The sequence below is a fragment of the Salmo salar genome, unplaced genomic scaffold (assembly GCF_905237065.1).
Source record: "Salmo salar unplaced genomic scaffold, Ssal_v3.1, whole genome shotgun sequence".
Lineage (NCBI taxonomy): Eukaryota > Metazoa > Chordata > Actinopteri > Salmoniformes > Salmonidae > Salmo > Salmo salar.
Window position 1 is genome coordinate 109,486 of NW_025550300.1, and position 12,425 is coordinate 121,910.

General features: G+C 50.9%; 1 protein-coding gene across 1 annotated transcript; it reads right to left on the bottom strand.

Moving 5' to 3' along the window:
- Positions 1-241: 241 nt before the first annotated feature.
- On the bottom strand, positions 242-11,825 carry LOC123739278 (extensin-like). The gene is made up of 7 exons (XM_045713712.1): positions 11,811-11,825; positions 3,253-3,477; positions 3,051-3,144; positions 2,690-2,963; positions 2,136-2,265; positions 1,777-2,052; positions 242-961 (listed from the first exon to the last, which is right to left on the bottom strand). The coding sequence occupies exons 1-7, from the start codon at positions 11,823-11,825 to the stop codon at positions 242-244; spliced, it is 1,734 nt and encodes a 577-aa protein (XP_045569668.1).
- Between the last annotated feature and the right edge of the window lie 600 nt (positions 11,826-12,425).

Below are 12,425 nucleotides of genomic sequence, written 5' to 3' on the forward strand. Positions count from 1 at the left end.
AATATATTCATATTATCTAAGATTAGCAATTTAGTAGCCTGATGAACTTTGTTTCTGAGGCCACATATAATTCTATGAGCTAATGTTAACCCTTTCCTGGGTAGTTTATCTAAAATTAAACTCATATTGTTGTTGTATTTCCAACAATTCTATTTCTGATAATAACAAAGATGGAATTCCTGAATATTTTGAGTAGATAATGTTCGGTAGAAGGTTTGTCTGGTTTAGCTCAACTGCAGCTCTATATATAGCTGTCTTGGTAGACTGTTGCTCTCCTCTGATTGGGATGTTGTCCTGTTAGGATGGAGAGTAGTGGGTTGGGGGAGGGGTGCATGCTGTCCACTCTGGAAGGAACCTGATGCAGGGTGGTGTTGGCTTCTCCGTAGGGTGGTACAGGTCTCTCTGGATAGGGCCTGGTGGTGCAGGTCTCTCTGGATCGGGCCTGGCGGTGCAGGTCTTTCTGGATGGGGCCTGGTGGTGCTCTTCGTTTCGGGATGGGGCTGGTGTAGGTCTCTCTGGATGGGGCCTGGTGGTGTAGGTCTCTCTGGATGGGGCCTGGTGGTGCAGGTCTCTCTGGATCGGGCCTGGTGGTGTAGGTCTCTCTGGATGGGGCCTGGCGGTGCAGGTCTCTCTTTATGGGGCCTGGTGGTGTAGGTCTCTCTGGATGGGGCCTGGTGGTGTAGGTCTCTCTGGATGGGGCCTGGTGGTGTAGGTCTCTCTGGACGGGGCCTGGCGGTGCAGGTCTCTCTGGATGGGGCCTGGTGGTGCAGGTCTCTCTGGATGGGGCCTGGTGGTGCAGGTCTCTCTGGATCGGGCCTGGTGGTGCAGGTCTCTCTGGATGGGGCCTGGTGGTGTAGGTCTCTCTGGATGGGGCCTGGTGGTGTAGGTCTCTCTGGATGGGGCCTGGCGGTGCAGGTCTCTCTTTATGGGGCCTGGTGGTGCAGGTCTCTCTGGACGGGGCCTGGAGTTCGTGATCTTGTATGACAGAGTTCCTCTAATTTAGTTTTTGTTTCGTACCAGTGCTGTGTTTCAGTTTCCTAGCCAACACCTTGACACCCTGTTTGTTCAAGTGTACTCGGTGGTACTACATCTGGGGGTGAATGTCACGGTGGTTTGCTAGGTAAACATTGTCCAGGAGAGCACAGCTTCTAGACAGCTCAGCGTTGTTACTCTGAATAATGTGGAAGGGCTCATCTCCTCTAGACAGCTCAGCGTAGTTACTCTGAATAATATGGAAGGGCTCATCTCCTCTAGACAGCTCAGCGTTGTTACTCTGAATAATGTGGAAGGGCTCATCTCCTCTAAACAGCTCAGCGTTGTTACTCTGAATAATGTGGAAGGGCTCATCTCCACGTGGCAACAGGGTAATAAGTATTTTAATGTTAGGACATCTCTCTGCAGCTCTGGCTGCCACTTGATGCATTGCAGTAGCTACATGTCTTCTCATTGCCATCATATCATTAGTACCTGTGGGAAATATAATATGTTTGGCCCCCCATTTCATTTTTCCCTTGATAGACTTTTCAAGGCACTTTTTGTTGTTGGGCACCATAGCTTTCTGACTGACATGCTAGGGAAAAGCATATTACAAGACACGGCATATGATGGTGCAGTGAGTTACCTGATAGCTTGGATGATACTTTTATCGTCAGTCATCTCGGGGGAAAAAACAAACAAAATACTTAAAACTGTAAATCAACCAATCATCATCCATTGTTAACACAACGGATAAAGGTCAAATGCTTTATTATCTGAATGTTGAAAGTGCGTGTGGACAAAGGAGAGAAACAAAATGGCGCAGTTTGAGGTCATGTGGCGGAAGGTGATGCCGGTGCTGGAGATGGGGGGTGTGAACAGGTGGGTCTGGAGGTGGGGGGGAGCAAGTGGGTCTGGAGGGGGGGTGAGCAGCTGGGTCTGGAGGTGGGGGGTGAGCAGCTGGGTCTGGAGGTGGGGGGGGTGAGCAGGTGGGTCTGGAGGTGGGGGGGGTGAGCAGGTGGGACTGGAGGTGGGGGGTGAGCAGGTGGGTCTGGAGGAGGGGGTGAGCAGGTGGGACTGGAGGTGGGGGGGTGAGCAGGTGGGTCTGGAGGTGGGGGGTGAGCAGGTGGGTCTGGAGGTGGGGGGTGAGCAGGTGGGACTGGAGGCGGGGGTGAGCAGGTGGGACTGGAGGGGGGGGTGAGCAGGTGGGTCTGGAGGTGGGGGGTGAGCAGGTGGGACTGGAGGTGGGGGTGAGCAGGTGGGACTGGAGGAGGGGGTGAGCAGGTGGGTCTGGAGGTGGGGGGTGAGCAGGTGGGTCTGGAGGTGGGGGGTAAGCAGGTGGGTCTGGAGGTGGGAGGTGAGCAGGTGGGACTGGACAGGGGGGTGAGCAGGTGGGACTGGAGGTGGGGGTGAGCAGGTGGGTCTGGAGGTGGGGGGTGAGCAGGTGGGTCTGGAGGTGGGGGTGAGCAGGTGGGACTGGAGGTGGGGGGTGAGCAGGTGGGACTGGACAGGGGGTGAGCAGGTGGGACTGGAGGAGGGGGTGAGCAGGTGGGTCTGGAGGTGGGGGGTGAGCAGGTGGGTCTGGAGGTGGGGGGTGAGCAGGTGGGACTGGAGGTGGGGGGTGAGCAGGTGGGACTGGACAGGGGGGTGAGCAGGTGGGTCTGGAGGTGGGGGTGAGCAGGTGGGTCTGGAAGGTGAGCAGGTGGGTCTGGACAGGGGGTGAGCAGGTGGGCAGGTGGGGGTGAGCAGGTGGGACTGGAGGTGGGGGGTGAGCAGGTGGGACTGGACAGGGGGGGTGAGCAGGTGGGTCTGGACAGGGGGTGAGCAGGTGGGACTGGAGGTGGGGGTGAGCAGGTGGGACTGGAGGTGGGGGTGAGCAGGTGGGTCTGGAGTGGGGGTGAGCAGGTGGACTGGGTGGGGGGTGAGCAGGTGGGACTGGAGGTGGGGGGTGAGCAGGTGGGACTGGACAGGGGGGTGAGCAGGTGGGTCTGGACAGGGGGGTGAGCAGGTGGGTCTGGAGGTGGGGGGTGAGCAGGTGGGACTGGAGGTGGGGGGGTGAGCAGGTGGGACTGGACAGGGGGGTGAGCAGGTGGGACTGGACAGGGGGGTGAGCAGGTGGGTCTGGAGGGGGGTGAGCAGGTGGGACTGGATGGGGGTGAGCAGGTGGGACTGGAGGTGGGGGTGAGCAGGTGGGTCTGGACAGGGGGTGAGCAGGTGGGTCTGGAGGAGGGGGTGAGCAGGTGGGTCTGGACAGGGGGTGAGCAGGTGGGTCTGGACAGGGGGGTGAGCGGTGGGTCTGGAGGTGGGGGTGAGCAGGTGGGACTGGAGGTGGGGGGTGAGCAGGTGGGAGTGGACAGGGGGTGAGCAGGTGTGGTGTGGACAGGGGGTGAGCAGGTGGGGCTGGAGGTGGGGGTGAGCAGGTGGGGCTGGAGGTGGGTGAGCAGGTGGGGCTGGAGGTGGGGGTGAGCAGGTGTGGGACTGGAAGGGGGTGAGCAGGTGGGTCTGGAGGTGGGGTGTGAGCAGGTGGGTCTGGACAGGGGGGTGAGCAGGTGGGTTTGGACAGGGGGCGTTGTGGATGTTGGTGAGCGTCTGTATGCTGTCGTTCGGAGGTTGACCTTGAGAAGCAGTGGTACTGCCGATGAGGGGACGTGAGGGTGTGGTAGTGAGGGTTGTGGTAGTGAGGGTTGTGAGGGTGTGGTTGTGAGGGTTGTGGTAGTGAGGGTTGTGGTAGTGAGGGTAGTGAGGGTTGTGGTAGTGAGGGTTGGTGAGGGTTGTGGTTGTGAGGGTGTGGGTTGTGGTAGTGAGGGTTGTGGTAGTGAGGGTAGTGAGGGTTGTGGTAGTGAGGGTTGTGAGGGTTGTGGTTGTGAGGGTGTGGTTGTGGTAGTGAGGGTTGTGGTAGTGAGGGTAGTGAGGGTTGTGGTAGTGAGGGTTGTGATAGTGAGGATTGTGAGGGTGTGGTAGTGAGGGTTGGGGTAGTGAGGGTTGTGAGGGTTGTGGTTGTGAGGGTGTGGTAGTGAGGGTTGGGGTAGTGAGGGTTGTGAGGGTGTGGTAGTGAGGGTTGGGGTAGTGAGGGTTGTGGTAGTGAGGGTTGTGAGTGAGGGTGTGGTTGTGGTAGTGAGGGTTGTGGTAGTGAGGGTAGTGAGGGTTGTGGTAGTGAGGGTTGTGAGGGTTGTGGTTGTGAGGGTGTGGTTGTGGTAGTGAGGGTTGTGGTAGTGAGGGTAGTGAGGGTTGTGGTAGTGAGGGTTGTGATAGTGAGGGTTGTGAGGGTGTGGTAGTGAGGGTTGGGGTAGTGAGGGTTGTGGTAGTGAGGGTTGTGAGGGTTGTGGTTGTGAGGGTGTGGTAGTGAGGGTTGGGGTAGTGAGGGTTGTGAGGGTGTGGTAGTGAGGGTTGGGGTAGTGAGGGTTGTGGTAGTGAGGGTTGTGGTAGTGAGGGTTGTGAGGGTGTGGTAGTGAGGGTTGGGGTAGTGAGGGTTGTGGTAGTGAGGGTTGTGAGGGTGTGGTAGTGAGGGTTGTGAGGGTTGTGGTAGTGAGGGTTGTGGTAGTGAGGGTAGTGAGGGTTGTGGTAGTGAGGGTTGTGAGGGTTGTGGTTGTGAGGGTGTGGGTTGTGGTAGTGAGGGTTGTGGTAGTGAGGGTAGTGAGGGTTGTGATAGTGAGGGTTGTGAGGGTGTGGTAGTGAGGGTTGGGGTAGTGAGGGTTGTGGTAGTGAGGGTTGTGAGGGGTGGTTGTGAGGGTGTGGTAGTGAGGGTTGGGGTAGTGAGGGTTGTGAGGGTGTGGTAGTGAGGGTTGGGGTAGTGAGGGTGTGGTAGTGAGGGTTGTGGTAGTGAGGGTTGTGAGGGTGTGGTAGTGAGGGTTGGGGTAGTGAGGGTTGTGGTAGTGAGGGTAGTGAGGGTTGTGGTAGTGAGGGTAGTGAGGGTTGTGGTAGTGAGGGTTGTGAGGGTTAGGGTTGTGAGGGTGTGGTTGTGGTAGTTAGGGTTGTGGTAGTGAGGGTAGTGAGGGTTGTGGTAGTGAGGGTTGTGATAGTGAGGGTTGTGAGGGTGTGGTAGTGAGGGTGTGGTAGTGAGGGTTGTGGTAGTGAGGGTTGTGAGGGTTGTGGTTGTGAGGGTGTGGTAGTGAGGGTTGGGGTAGTGAGGGTTGTGAGGGTGTGGTAGTGAGGGTTGGGGTAGTGAGGGTGTGGTAGTGAGGGTTGGGGTAGTGAGGGTTGTGAGGGTGTGGTAGTGAGGGTTGGGGTAGTGAGGGTTGTGGTAGTGAGGGTTGTGAGGGTGTGGTAGTGAGGGTTGGGGTAGTGAGGGTGTGGTAGTGAGGGTTGTGAGGGTGTGGTAGTGAGGGTTGTGGTAGTGAGGGTGTGGTAGTGAGGGTTGTGAGGGTGTGGTAGTGAGGGTTGTGGTAGTGAGGGTGTGGTAGTGAGGGTTGTGAGGGTGTGGTAGTGAGGGTTGTGAGGGTTGGTAGTGAGGGTTGTGGTAGTGAGGGTGTGGTAGTGAGGGTTGTGAGGGTGTGGTAGTGAGGGTTGTGGTAGTGAGGGTGTGGTAGTGAGGGTAGTGAGGGTGTGGTAGTGAGGGTGTGGTAGTGAGGGTGTGGTAGTGAGGGTGTGGTAGTGAGGGTTGTGGTAGTGAGGGTTGTGGTAGTGATGGTTGTGGTAGTGAGGGTTGTGGGTGAGGGTGTGGTAGTGAGGGTTGTGGTAGTGAGGGTTGTGATAGTGAGGGTTGTGATAGTGAGGGTTGTGGTAGTGAGGGTTGTGGTAGTGAGGGTGTGGTAGTGAGGGTTGTGGTAGTGAGGGTGTGAGGGTGTGGTAGTGAGGGTAGTGAGGGTGTGGTAGTGAGGGTTGTGAGGGTGTGGTAGTGAGGGTTGTGGTAGTGAGGGTTGTGGTAGTGAGGGTGTGGTAGTGAGGGTTGTGAGGGTGTGGTAGTGAGGGTTGTGGTAGTGAGGGTTGTGATAGTGAGGGTTGTGATAGTGAGGGTTGTGGTAGTGAGGGTTGTGGTAGTGAGGGTTGTGGTAGTGAGGGTGTGGTAGTGAGGGTTGTGAGGGTTGTGGTAGTGAGGGTGTGGTTGTGAGGGTTGTGAGGGTGTGGTAGTGAGGGTTGTGGTAGTGAGGGTTGTGGTAGTCTTTTGGTCTGTCAAAATTGCTTGAAATGTATAATTTACAGGGGGCACCGGGACAGAATCAATGTGTGGGGGCACCGGTTAGTGGAGGTAGTTGAGGTAATATGTTCATGTAGGTAGAGTTAAAGTGACTATGCATAGATAATAAACAGAGAGTAGCAACAGCGTAAAAGAGAGGTCTGGGTAGCCCTTTGATTAGCTGTTCAAGAGTCTTATTGCTTGGGGTTAGAAGCTGTAAAGAAGCCTTTTGGGCCTAGATTTGGCGCTCCGGTATTGCTTGCCGTGCGATAGCAGAGAGAACAGTCTATGACTAGGGTGGCTGGAGTCTTTATCCATTTTTAGGGCCTTCCTCTGACAACTCCTGGTGTAGAGGTCCTGTATGGCAAAAAGCTTGGCCCCAGTGATGTATTGGGCCGTACGCACTACCATCTGTAGTGCCTTGCGGTTGGATGCCGAGCAGATGCCATACCAGGCGGTGAAGCAAACAGTCAGGATGCACTCGATGGTGCAGCTGTAGAACCTTTTGAGGATCTGGGGATCCCAGCCAAATCGTTGCAGTCTCCTGAGGGGGAATAGGCTTTGTCGTGCCCTGTTCACGACTGTCTTAGTGTGTTTGGACCATAATAGTTTGTTGGTGATGTGGACACCAATGAACATTGAAGTTCTCAACAACCTGATGTCACAGGAAGGCCAAAAAGATAATCAAGGACATCAACCACCCGAGCCACTGCCTGTTCACCCCGCTATCATCCAGAAGGTGAGGTCAGTACAGGAGCATCAAAGCTGGGACCGAGAGACTGAAAAACAGCTTCTATCTCAAGGCCATCAGACTGTTAAATAGCCATCACTAGCCGGCTACCATCCGGTTTTACAACCCTGCACCTTAGAGGCTGCTGTACATACATTTGAAGTCGGAAGTTTACATACACTTAGGTTGGAGTCATTAAAACTCGTTTTTCAACCACTCCACAAATTTCTTGTTAACAAACTATAGTTACGGCAAGTCGGTTAGGACATCTACTTTGTGCATGACACAAGTAATTTTTCCAACAATTGTTTACAGGCAGATTATTTCACTTATAACTCACTGTATCAAAATTCCAGTGGGTCAGAAGTTTACATACACTAATTTGACTGTGCCTTTAAACAGCTTGGAAAATTCCAGAAAATGTCATGGTTTTAGAACCTTCTGATCGTCTAATTGACATCATTTGAGTCAATTGGAGGTGTACCTGTGGATATATTTCAAGGCCTACCTTCAAACTCAGTGGCTCTTTGCTTGACATCATGGGAAAATCAAAAGAAATCAGCCAAGACCTCAGAAAAAAAATGGTAGACCTCCACAAGTCTGGTTCATCCTTGGGAGCAATTTCCAAACGCCTGAAGGTACCACGTCCATCTGTACAAACAATAGTACGCAAGTATAAACACCATGTGACCACGCAGCCATCATACCGCTCAGGAAGGAGTGTCTCCTAGAGATGAACGTACTTTGTTGCGAAAAGTGCAAATCAATCCCAGAACAACAGCAAAGGACCAGTAAAACGAGTCCTATATCGACATAACCTGAAAGGCTGCTCAGCAAGGAAGAAGCTACTGCTCCAAAACCACCATAAAAAAGCCAGACTACGGTTTGCAACTGCACATGGAGACAAATATCGTACTTTTTGGAGAAATGTCCTCTGGTCTGATGAAACAAAAATGGAACTATTTGGCCATAATGACCATCGTCATGTTTGGAGGAAAAGGGGAGGCTTGCAAGCCGAAGAACACCATCCCAACCGTGAAGCACGGGGGTGGCAGCATCATGTTGTGGGGGTGCTTTGCTGCAGGAGGGACCATCACAAAATGGATGGCATCATGAGGGAGGAAATTATGTGGATATATTGAAGCAACATCTCAAGTCATCATTCAGGAAGTTAAAGCTTGGTCGCAAATGGGTCTTCCAAATGGACAATGACCCCAAGCATACTTCCAAAGTTGTGGCAAAATGGCTTAAGGACAACAAAGTCAAGGTACTGGAGTGGCCATTACAAAGCCATGACCTCAATCCTATAGAAAATTTGTTGGCAGAACTGAAAAAGCCTGTGCAAGAAAGGAGGCCTACAAACCTGACTCAGGTACACCAGCTCTGTCAGGAGAAATGGGCCAAAATTCACCCAACTTATTGTGGGAAGCTTGTGGAAGGCTACCTGAAACGTTTGATCCAAGTTAAACAATTTAAAGGCAATGCTACCAAATACTAATTGAGTGTAGGTAAACTTCTGACCCACTGGGAATGTGATGAAAGAAATAAAAGCTGAAGTAAATAATTCTCTCTACTATTATTCTGACATTTCACATTCTTAAAGTGAAGTGGTGATCCTAACTGACCTAAAACTGGGCATTTTTATTAGGATTAAATGTCAGAAATTGTGAAAAACTGAGTTTGAAAGACTTGGCATCACTGGTCATGTCACGACTTCCGCCGAAGTCGGCTCCTCTCCTTGTTCGGGCGGTGTTCGGCGTTCGACGTCACCGGCCTTCTAGCCGTCGCCTCTCCATTTTTCATTGTTCCATTTGTTTTGTCTTGTTCACCGCACACCTGGTTTACATTCCCTAATCACACTGCATATATATATTCCTCTGTTTCCCCCCCCATGTCTTTGTGTGGAATTGTTTTGTTACGTTTCGGGTTAGGCACCAGACTGTTTTTTTTCCCGGGTATCGTGTTTTGACCCGTAGTATGTTTATTGTCATACATTTGCATTATTGTGAGTGTTTTCGTGCTTATTCACTTTTGCCATTGGCTGGAGGTTTTTGACACAGTTGTTTGTGCTTCTGCCAAATAAAGTGCACCTGATCACAACTCTCTGCTCTCCTACACCTGACTTCTTACCAGTAGCGCACAACCTTGACAGGTCACTTTAATAATGTTTACATACTGTTTTAGTCATTTCATATGTATACTGTGTTATACTGTATTTTAGTCAATTCCACTCCAACATTGCTCGTCCTAATATTTATATATTTCTAAATTCCATTCTTTTACTTTTACATTTTACTTTTACATTTTGCTACACCCGCAATAACATCTGATAAATATGTGTATGTGACCAGTAAAAATGTGATTTGATGTCACAATGATAGAGAGATAGAGAGAGAAAAATATGTGATGTGCTGTACTATATAAGAGACTGGTCTCTACGGGATCATTACTGGTCTCTAATGATTCTCTACTGGTCTCTACTGGTTTCTAATGAGTCTACTGGTCTCTACTGGTCTCTACTGGTCTCTACTGGTTTCTACTGAGTCTACTGGTCTCTACTGGTCTCTACTGGTCTCTACTGATCTCTACTGGTCTCTACTAGTGTCTAGTGGTCTCTACTGGACTCTACTGGTTTATACTGGTTTCTACTGAGTCTACTGGTCTCTACTGGTCTCTACTGGTCTCTACTGGTCTCTACAGAGTCTACTGGTCTCTACTGGTCTCTACTGATCTCTACTAGTGTCTAGTGGTCTCTACTGGTCTCTACTGGTCTCTACTGATCTCCACTGATCTCCACTAGTGTCTAGTGGTCTCTACTGGTCTCTACTGGTCTCTACTGGTCTCCACTGGTCTCTACTAGTGTCTAGTGGTCTCTACTGGTCTCTACTGGTCTCTACTGGTTTATACTGGTTTCTACTGGTTTAAATTGGTCTCTACTGAGTCTAGTGGTCTCTACTGGTCTCTACTGGTCTCCACCGGTCTCTACTGGTCTCTACTGGTCTCTACTGGTTTATACTGGTTTAAATTGGTCTCTACTGGTCTCTACTGATCTCCACTGGTCTCTACTGGTCTCTACTTATCTCCACTGGTCTCTACTGGTCTCTAGTGGTCTCTACTGGTTTCTACTGGTTTCTACTGGTCTCTACTGGTCTCTAGTGGTCTCTACTGGTTTCTACTGGTTTCTACTGGTTTCTACTGGTCTCTACTGGTCTCTACTGGTCTCTACTGGTCTCTAGTGGTTTCTACTGAGTCTACTTGTTTCTACTGGTCTCTACTCCTCTCTAGTGGTATCTACTGGTCTCTACTGGTCTCTACTGGTCTCTACTGTTCTCTGCTGGTATCTATTGGTCTCCAATGGATCTCTACATACGTACCACCCCTTGCCACCCCCCCCCAACACTCTCATTAACATACAACAGATAACCACACACAAACTCACCCCTCCAAACACACGCACCCCTCTCCCCCCACCAACTGACATCACAACATGCATAATCCTTTATGCACTATGTCCAGACTGACCAGGCTGAGATTAACGACTCCTCTCTACTCCTTTATAATGTCTCTCCCAGGGCCTCCTCTCTACTCCTTTATAATGTCTCTACCAGGGCCTCCTCTCTACTCCTTTATAATGTCTCTCCCAGGGCCTCCTCTCTACTCCTTTATAATGTCTCTCCCAGGGCCTCCTCTCTACTCCTTTATAATGTCTCTCCAGGGCCTCCTCTCTACTCCTTTATAATGTCTCTACCAGGGCCTCCTCTCTACTCCTTTATAATGTCTCTCCCAGGGCCTCCTCTCTACTCCTTTATAATGTCTCTCCCAGGGCCTCCTCTCTACTCCTTTATAATGTCTCTACCAGGGCCTCCTCTCTACTCCTTTATAATGTCTCTCCCAGGGCCTCCTCTCTACTCCTTTATAGTGTCTCTCCCAGGGCCTCCTCTCTACTCCTTTATAAGGTCTCTCCCAGGGCCTCCTCTCTACTCCTTTATAAAGTCTCTCCCAGGGCCTCCTCTCTACTCCTTTATAATGTCTCTCCCAGGGCCTCCTCTCTACTCCCTTTATAATGTCTCTCCCAGGGCCTCCTCTCTACTCCTTTATAATGTCTCTCCCAGGGCCTCCTCTCTACTCCTTTATAATGTCTCTCCCAGGGCCTCCTCTCTACTCCTTTATAATGTCTCTCCCAGGGCCTCCTCTCTACTCCTTTATAATGTCTCTCCCAGGGCCTCCTCTCTACTCCTTTATAATGTCTCTACCAGGGCCTCCTCTCTACTCCTTTATAATGTCTCTCCCAGGGCCTCCTCTCTACTCCTTTATAAGGTCTCTCCCAGGGCCTCCTCTCTACTCCTTTATAAGGTCTCTCCCAGGGCCTCCTCTCTACTCCTTTATAATGTCTCTACCAGGGCCTCCTCTCTACTCCTTTATAATGTCTCTCCCAGGGCCTCCTCTCTACTCCTTTATAATGTCTCTACCAGGGCCTCCTCTCTACTCCTTTATAATGTCTCTCCCAGGGCCTTCTCTCTACTCCTTTATAATGTCTCTACCAGGGCCTCCTCTCTACTCCCTTTATAATGTCTCTACCAGGGCCTTCTCTCTACTCCTTTATAATGTCTCTACCAGGGCCTCCTCTCTACTCCTTTATAATGTCTCTACCAGGGCCTCCTCTCTACTCCTTTATAATGTCTCTCCCAGGGCCTCCTCTCTACTCCTTTATAATGTCTCTACCAGGGCCTCCTCTCTACTCCTTTATAATGTCTCTACCAGGGCCTCCTCTCTACTCCTTTATAATGTATCTCCCAGGGCCTCCTCTCTACTTCTTTATAATGTCTCTCCCAGTGCTACTCATTTACATAGAGCAGATAACCACACACACACACACACACACACACACACACACACACACACACACACACACACACACACACACACACACACACACACACACACACACACACACACACACACACACACACACACACACACACACACACACACCATCTCCAGGACCATTTCCACAGACAACCCGGTAGGATAAAACATTTCCATTAGACAAAGGTGAAATGGATCAATTTCCTCTGCCAAGATAAATCTCACGTTTTACACCGACAGGGTCATTACGCCGGGGCACATCTCAGAAATAATGTATTTAAATATCGAGACGACAGTGGAGAATGTTTTCCCCCACTCTCCAATTACCTTTAAAGAAAAGCTTATTCTGTGGACAATAAAGCACATTACGGCACAATATGATACAGTCCATAAAGACCCTGGTGTTTGATGAGAGGGGTTAGAGACGGCTCAGCAATATGATACAGTCCATATAGACCCTGGTGTTTGATGAGAGGGGTTAGAGACGGCTCAGCAATATGATACAGTCCATATAGACCCTGGTGTTTGATGAGAGGGTTAGAGAAAGCTCAGCAATATGATACAGTCCATAAAGACCCTGGTGTTTGATGAGAGGGTTAGAGAAGGCTCAGCAATATGATACAGTCCATATAGACCCTGGTGTTTGATGAGAGGGGTTAGAGACGGCTCAGCAATATGATACAGTCCATAAAGACCCTGGTGTTTGATGAGAGGGTTAGAGACAGCTCAGCAATATGATAC

Coding starts and splice junctions, on each gene's coding strand:
- LOC123739278 (XM_045713712.1), bottom strand. Junction 3,145..3,252: donor GACCCACCGCTCACCCCCCT/GTCCAGACCCAC, acceptor CCCCACCTCCAG/TCCCACCTGCTCACCCCCAT. Junction 2,053..2,135: donor CCTGCTCACCCCCGCCTCCA/GTCCCACCTGCT, acceptor CCCCACCTCCAG/TCCCACCTGCTCACCCCCTC.